This window comes from Heterodontus francisci, unplaced genomic scaffold (assembly GCF_036365525.1).
Source record: "Heterodontus francisci isolate sHetFra1 unplaced genomic scaffold, sHetFra1.hap1 HAP1_SCAFFOLD_66, whole genome shotgun sequence".
In the NCBI taxonomy this organism is placed as follows: domain Eukaryota; kingdom Metazoa; phylum Chordata; class Chondrichthyes; order Heterodontiformes; family Heterodontidae; genus Heterodontus; species Heterodontus francisci.
This window is the reverse complement of record NW_027140986.1, coordinates 9416760-9425273: the sequence shown is the minus strand read 5'-3', so window position 1 is coordinate 9425273 and position 8514 is coordinate 9416760. Positions and strand designations below refer to the sequence as shown.

At 43.3% G+C, this 8514-nt stretch overlaps 1 protein-coding gene across 1 annotated transcript; it reads left to right on the top strand.

Moving 5' to 3' along the window:
* Window positions 1–1793: 1793 nt before the first annotated feature.
* On the top strand, window positions 1794–8411 carry LOC137361661 (scavenger receptor cysteine-rich type 1 protein M130-like; the record flags this gene model as incomplete). The annotated part of the gene is made up of 3 exons (XM_068026370.1): window positions 1794–1876; window positions 6667–6981; window positions 8113–8411. Coding segments are annotated over exons 1-3 (639 nt in total), but the record flags the coding sequence as incomplete, so codon positions are not given.
* Between the last annotated feature and the right edge of the window lie 103 nt (window positions 8412–8514).

Below are 8514 nucleotides of genomic sequence, written 5' to 3'. Positions count from 1 at the left end.
TCTTTCATCGTAACTTAGAGATTTAACAGTTTTTAAAGAAAGGGGAAAGCAAGGAAAGAGCGAAAGGAACAATCTGTGATATGGTGGAAGACAGGAGAGATTAAATGGTAAATGGGACAGTGCAAGGCAAAAATAGACAGGAATGGGCCAAGTAAAAAACACATTTCTAGAAGTGTTGCAAATTGGAAGGCAAAATATCGTCCAAAAAAAGAAAAAAAGTGGAGGGAATCTGATCTGAAATTGCTGAATTCAGTGTTCATTCCATAAGCCTGTAAAGAGTCTAGTGGAAAGAGGAAGTGCTGTTTCTCAAACTTACGTTAACCTTCATTGGAACTGTGTAGGAGAAAGAGGAGAGAGAGGTCAGTGTGGGAGCGGAATAAAGAATGAAAAGGACAGGTAACTGGAAGCTAAAGGTAAAGCTTGCAGACTGAACAAAGATGTTGTGCAAAGTAAGCACTCAATTATGTTTGGTGCCCCAATGTAAAGGAGACGGTATCATGATCAGTCAATACAGTGAGTGCAGTATGCTAAAGAGAAAGCAGGACAAGAAAATCGCTGTTTCACTTGGAAGCCGTATTTGGGGGCTTGGATGGTGAGAAAGGTGGAGGTAACAGGGCAGTGGTTGTACCTCCTGCGCATTCATGAGAAGGTCCTGTGGGAAGGGGTGCTGACAATGATTGAAGAGGGCATCAGGGTGCCACAGCGTGAAAGGTCCCTTCAGAACGTTAAAATTGGAGGGAAGGGGAAGATGTGCTTTGTAGTGGCATCACATTAAAGGTGGTGGAAATGGTGGACGATGGTCTGTTGAATATGGAAGCTGATGGAGTGGAAGATGAGGAGAATCAGGATCCTGTCATGGTTCTGGGGGGGGGGGGAAAGGGTGAAAGCAGAAGTATGGGGAATGGAATGGTCGTGCTTGAGGGCCCTGTCAACCATGGTGGGTGGATGAGGATGTGAGGAGAGTCCTCGGTTGAGGAAAAAGGAAGACATATCTGGAACCACTGGTATGGAAGGTTGAATCACCAGACAGATACATTGCCGTGGTGCAAGTGAAAAAATGTGATAGAGTCATTCGAATAATTGGGGGGTGAGGAAGCATAGACACGTAACTGTGAGAGTCACTTGGTTTATTCTTTATATTAGTTAATAACCTATCCCCAGAATCAGAGACAGAGATTTTGAAGAAGAGAACAGAAGAGTTGAAGATGGACCATGTGAAGATAAGGAGGATAAATTGGAAGAAAGGTTGATGATATTTTCAAGTACAGGGCGAGAGCTGGAAATATCAGTACATGTGGACAGGAGGACGACCTTCAGTCCCTTGGGTCTCACCCCCAGTTCATTTTACCCTCTGTCCCCATTTCAGCAACCGTAAGCTGCTCGGTACGTCTCTGAAATGTATTTACTGAGAAAAGGTAATGGTGAAGAAGATCTTTCAACAAGCCTTCTGAACAATGATGACAGAAATAGCAACCATTAAAATTAATGACATTTCTGGTGGCAGTAAATTCTGAGATATTTTGCTTCAGTTTCGACATTCTCAATGTGTTTCATATTGTAGATGAAAATTGGTCACTAAGGCTGACTAACGGGGGAAGCTGGTGTGATGGGCGAGTGGAGATTTACCACAATGGCAGCTGGGGGAGATTGCAAGATAGACACTGGACCCTGAATGATGCCAACGTAGTCTGCACACAGCAGGGTTGCAGTGAAGCGTCAGCCGCTTATAACTATTCAAAGGACGGAGAGAGTGAAGGACCCGTCTGGATGAATGATGTCCAGTGTGAAGGAAACGAATTGCAGCTCCAGAACTGCAGCTTATTCACATTGAATTCGTCTCTCACTGACAGTATGGATGTTGGTGTCCTGTGTTCAGGTAAACATATTCTTCACTGCTTTTACAAAAACAAAGAAGTGAAATGTCTAATCTGCTGAGAAAAGTGATAATCTAGGTTACTTGTTCCTGGGTGTCTCAAGCCAGTCATTTCACTCGAGGAGAGTGGGTGAGGATGGTGGGTGGTCGGGGAGCTGGGGCTGGATGGGGGTGGCGTGCAGAGAGAGAGGACACGGACACAATTAAACAACAAGAACGTTTTTATTACAGAAATTTCAATCAACACATACATCACAAGGGGTTTAACAGGAATGTAAAGGGAGAGAAAACTGACACAGAACCAAACAAAGAGATGTTACAGTTGGTGACTAAATTCTTAGTCAGATGGTTGTACTTGAAGAGCCGGAGACACGGAAATATTTCTGGTGGAAATTCAGATCTGGGGGTTAGATGGTTAAAGGCAAATCTGAAAGTTGTGGGCAATTGAAGTGGGTGAAGTACAAGAAGCTGGATTCAGAGAAAAGCAGAGTTTCTGAAATGTTTCAGGCTGGAGACGGTTATACTGATGCAGGGGGAGAGCATGAAGGTGGCTGAACAGGAAGATCATAATTGGAAACACGAGGTATTGATGGCGGGGAAACCAATAGATCGTCGAGTGCCATGGCGTTCCTGAGAGGGGCTTCATGTAGGGCAGGCAACAAAACTTTGGATGAGCTGATGTTTCTGGAGGATGCAAGATGGGTGATCGCCCAGGAGAACATTAAAATATTCGGTTCTGCAGGAAACAAAGCATGGGTGAGCATTTCAGCAGCAGATGGGCTGAGGCAGGAAGGGAGGTGAATGATGATAGAGGTGAAAGATCACGGCCTTATGAAAAAGAGCATACGGAATTGGAATCTCAGCTCTGGTATCAAATCCGGCGTCGAGCTTGCAATCAGTTCTACTGTGCAGTATATAAGTGGAGGTAGCTGTGTGGGAGTTGTTCTGGTGTAAGTTTCATTATGTTGTGTATAAAAGGAGACAGATGTTTTGGACGAAACGCTTTAAAGTTTCATTGTGTAGCATGTTAATGCAGGCATGTGTTCTGGGGATGTTGCGTTATGCAGAGTGTAAGTGTGGGCAGATGATTTCGGGTTGTTCCAATGAACATTTATTTCCATACGACAGAGTGGAACTTACAACATATGAGATAGTTAATGATTCAGATTTGATACCGATTGGTTACAGTAAATAATTTCTTCGGGAACAGCGGAAATCAATACATTCCAGCGTTTCACGTCAGAAGTTTACAGTGCTGAATGGTTATTACACACTCAGTCAATGGACAGAGTAGAGTATGTCATCTTGTTCTTCAGTTAGGTAGATGTTAAGCTCCACCCAACATTTATGCCCACCTTCAGAAGCCATGTGTCTTCTCCTTGTCTTCTACTTCTGTATCTGATGGGTCACATCGCTGATGTTTATTCTCCAAAGTGCCTGACGCAATTAGTCCAATCATTTTTGTCCAGTCCAGATTAAATACTGGTTTCTGTTCAGCCAGGAGGTCTACACATCTACAGTTCAATTGCCCATAGGCGCTTCCTGATCCTGTCCAACATTTTGCAGAGAGATCCTGTTTTCTGCCCTCTTTGGTCCGGTCCAACAGTCATATATTGATAGAATTAGTCGTTTAGTTCATTGATTTTTTACAGACAATAGCAATTGCTAATGTGCCTCACAAGTTTCGTTTGCTCATTTAACATAATTGCAGCAGTCTGGCTGGACAGACAGGTCTGCATATTCTCTGTTCAGACATGCGGTTTATGTCTCTAAAATTGCTCAAATATATTCCTTGTCAAAGACAGAGTCCCATCCTTACAAAGGTAAGTGATTCTCTTATGCTATTAATATTAAATTGATTTATGATAATGTAATAATCAACACAACCCTCGAACGTAGTTCTACACGAAGATACTGCATATTACAAGGCTGATGTTTAAGGGTAGAACTTGTGGACCTTACATTCTCCAATATGAAATGAAGTAGTAAAGTAATAATGAAGTAATAAATAGCGTGGAGTAAACTGCTGGTCTTGACAGTGACACCAACATTCCCTGAAATAATTAAAAAACAGAAAGGCACGGTGACATGTGGGGAACTATCTGGTAATATAATCCTGAATGGATCAATCACATAAAGCATCATTGGGTCCTCTTCATCTTCACTAAAACCTCCTGTTTGACAAAGATTATCCAGGAAAGCAAAGAAAACGCACAGCAAATATTCTCCATCATAAATCTTCCTCCTGAACCACTCCCCTGCCTCATCCACCCTGAACTCCATAAATAATTGAGAGGAGCTCATAGACCTTTTGTCACGAAGTTCAAAAACATCTGTTCAGTCACCTCCACTGCTTCCCTTTCTTCCCCAACCCATCAGGCCTAACTTCCTATCAGTTCCCACCCCCATCCCATACGATCACCCTGAATTCACATTTCTTGTTTCTCTCCTAGAATCCTTCATTCTCTCTCTGAACCTGTGCTGATGATGGTATCCACATTTTGCTGTCTACACCTTATTTCTATTAAACTACTGAACACAAACATTCCCTTCCTGGGTTCCATGTTAGCTGGCAATATTAACGATTCTCTTTATCTCTCTCTCTCTACATGTTCAGGCTCCTCTCCTTCAAATCAGCAGTCATCACACCACTCCTCAGAAAGGAACCATTGACCACCTGTCCATGCAGGTTACTGCCCCAGCTCCAACTTTTCGTACCTCGCCAAAGTCCTTGAATGTGTCGTCGCCTCCGAAATCCATGCTCATCTTATATGAAGCTGCATGTTTCAATTCCGCAAATCAATTTTCTATCCACACCACAGGACGAAAACAAACGACATCCGAAGTGATTGTGACAAACATAAACGATTCCACCTCCTCTTTCTTGACTTGTCTCAAATTTTTATATGATTGATCATGAAATACTTCTCCAATTCCTCCGCATTAACACACGGCTGGGTGGGACTGCACTCAGCATGTTCTAGTATTATCTATACAGTCATGGTCAGAAAGTGGCCTGCAATGGCTTCTCTTCCCGCTCCTGCAAAGTCAGCTATCGTGTCACCAAAGGATCTATCCTTTGACACTTCATTACTCATTTACATGCTGCCTTTCAGTGATATCCGCAAACACAGCCTCAGTTTCCACATGTATCTCACTATATCCAACTCTACCTCGCATTCAACACTCTTGAGCCCTCCAATGCCTGCACACTGTCAGAATTCCAGGCTGACATTCAGTACTGCATCAGCAGAAAATTCCTCCAACTCAGTATTGAAAAGATAGAAACCATCAGTCCCCATCGCATGTTTCCTTGTCTCCAACTCCATTTCTCGCCATGCCAACTGTCTGTCACTCAGCCAGACAGCCTGTAATCTTGGTGTCATATTTGACCCCAGGGTGATCCTCCTATCAAATCTCCATATCCTCATTAACACTGTCTATTTTCACCTCCATGACATCACCCGCATTTGCCCTTATCTCGTCTTGTCGATAGCATTGTTCCCTCCAGACTCGATGATTCTAATGCACTCCTGGCTGGCTTCACGAGTTTCAACCTCTGCAAGCTCCGCTGTCTCGACCATTTGCCACTCAGGCATCTGCCCTCTGCTCACTGACCTACCTTTCCCAGCAATGAGCGGTTTTAAAATTCTCATCCTTGTTTTCAAATCCCTTCCTGGCCTCACAGCTCCTGTCTTTGCAATCGGCTCCAGATTGACAGCTCCCAGTTCTGGCTTCTTGAGCATTCCTGGTTTTAATTGTGCACCATTGGCGGCCGTGCCTTTATTTGCAAAGGTCACACGCTCTAGAATTACTTCAAAAAAGAACAAAGAACAAAGATAATTACAGCACAGGAACAGGCCCTTCGGCCCTCCAAGCCTGCGCCGATCCAGATCCTCTCTCTAAACATGTCGCCTATTTTCTAAGCTTCTGTATGTCTTTTCTTCCTGCCCATTCATGTATCTGTCTAGATACATCTTAAAAGACTCCATCGTGCCCGCATCTACCACCTCCGCTGGCAATGCGTTCCAGGTGCCCACCACCCTCTGCGTAAAGAACTTTCCACGCATATCCCCCCTAAACTTTTCCCCTTTCACTTTGAACTCGTGTCCTCTAGTAATTGAAACCCCCACTCTGGGAAAAAGCTTCTTGCTATCCACCCTGTCTATACCTCTCATGATTTAACTCTCTCTGCCTGTCAACCAGTCTTTCCTGCTTTAAGACGTTCCATAAAAACTAACTCTTTGACTTAGCTTTTGGTCATCTGACCTAATATATTTTTCGGTGCTCTGTGTTAAAATTTCTTTGATATCACTCCTGTATCGCCCCTTGGGATGTTTCATTACGTTAATGGCGCTAGATAAATGCAAGTCACTTGTAATTGAAGATGAGGGAAATAGGAGATGGCAGTAAATGTCTGACCAAGATAACAAATAAGGGTAACATACATGGATAAAGAACAGATACAGTTATACAACATGAGTATAAATTAACTGTTAATCGTGTGAGTGATTGCCTGTTTAACACCGTACACAGCGTTCAAAACATAAGAGGGGAACTGGAGACCAGAACTTGTCAACGCCAGATGTAATAGCATATCTGAAACATTGCTGTTCTTTACATTCTTTGTAAGAAGTAAGTGTAAACAGATATTCTGTTGTCTAGTTTTATTTACCTGTCCACAGGTGCATTTAACGTTCTTTTTTTGAGCTGGTGATGGTAAAATCAGTTGTATTGAGTGATGATGTGAATGTCTATTGAAAGTATAATCCTCATGTACTGTTATCCAACAGACCACGTGCAGTTAAGGCTGTCTGACGGTGGAAGCCCATGTCATGGCCGAGTGGAGATTTATTACAATGGGACTTGGGGCTCAGTTTGTGATGATTCCTGGGATCTGGCGGACGCTGACGTGGTTTGCAAACAGCTGGGTTGTGGAAAGGCATTGGACCTGGCACTTCCTGCATCTTGTGGACCAGGTTCCGGGCCAGTTTGGTTGGATGAACTGAAGTGTTCCAGTAACGAATCATTTCTCTGGGAATGTCCCTCAGCATCGTGGGGTAACCACGACTGTTCTCATAAAGAAGATGTGAGGATCATATGTTCAGGTAAAGGTGCTTCCATGTGCCCATTTTCCGTAGTGTTGTGCACGTGGTTTCACAGGGAAGATATGACTTCGAATTACATACAATGGACAGCACGGAATCTGGCCATTCGGACTAACTGGTCAATGTGGTGTTTACGTTGCCCACGAGTATGGTCCCACCTCACTGCACCTAACCCTCTTTGCATATCCTCCTGCTTCTTTCTGCCTCATGTACCTGTATAGCTTTACCTTAACGGCATCAGTGCAAATCACCTCAGCAATTGCATGTGTTCGGAATTCAAAATTCAAACCACTCCCTAGGTACAAAAAACCAAATTCTCCTGAATTTCTTATTAGATTTATTCGTGATTATTCTATATTTATGATCACTACCTTCGGTCTCTGTCACTTCAGAAGTGATTAGTGCCTCTGTATCCCGAGGTCTCTTTGCTGATCTATATCATTTTCACTCTTATTTTACAAGAGGTACGTGGCCTCTTTATTCTTCCTGTCAACACTGAGCACCTTAGACTTATCTCTATTCAACTTATTTGGCAATTGTATGCCCATTCGGCCCGTTTATTAACGTCTTCCCGTATTTTGTCTCTGTCTTTCTTAGTGTTACCTATACCCCCAAATTGCTGTCATCTTAAATTTTGAAATTAAGTCTCCCTTGTGTAAATCCAAATCGTTCATGTAAATGTTGAGCAGCAGTGACCCCAGCCCTGTGGAACACCACTTCCCAACTTCCACCATTCTGGGTTACCATATTGTACCCGGACGGTGTGCTTTGTCGCTGGTTTCCTATCATTCTTCCACTGATCTCTTGACTTCACAGGCTCTGACCCCAGTCATGATCCTTGTCAGAGGCCTTCTGAAAAAAAAACATGCATATTACATCGACTGCATTATCCCTGTTATCTTTCTGTAACTTCTTCAAAGAATTCAATAACGTTGTTTGTCTTTCTGTTGTGAAATCCGTGTTGATTATTCTTTATTACTTTATGGGCTGTCGGTGTTTTTCTATCGCTTTTCTGAAATAATTACCGGAAATCAGTGAACACAACCGGTGCAGCATGTGTTGAGCTGTGCAGTATGAACATACAACGAGTTATCAATCTAACTATCTGGATATTTCTTGTGTCATTGACAGAGCACAAAGAGCTGCGGCTGGTGAATGGGAAGCATCGCTGTGAGGGGAGAGTGGAAGTGTTCTACAATGGCACCTGGGGAACAGTGTGCTCGGATACACTTGATGGATCTGATGCAGAAGTGATCTGCAAACAGCTAGAGTGCGGTCCCCTCAGTTCTATCGATTATTATGCTCAGTCATTCGGAGAAGGATCCGGACCCATTTGGCTTGATGGGATGGAATGTATTTCACACGAATCGTTCCTTTGGCAATGTCAAAAAGAACCGTGGGGTAAACACAACTGTGAACACAGGGAGGATGCTGGTGTTGTTTGTTCAGGTAACACAACAAACCTCTAAATGTGCGAGTGTCATTTCAAACATTGGTGTCTGATACAGTCAGCATGTTTCTCTTCTAAACAGA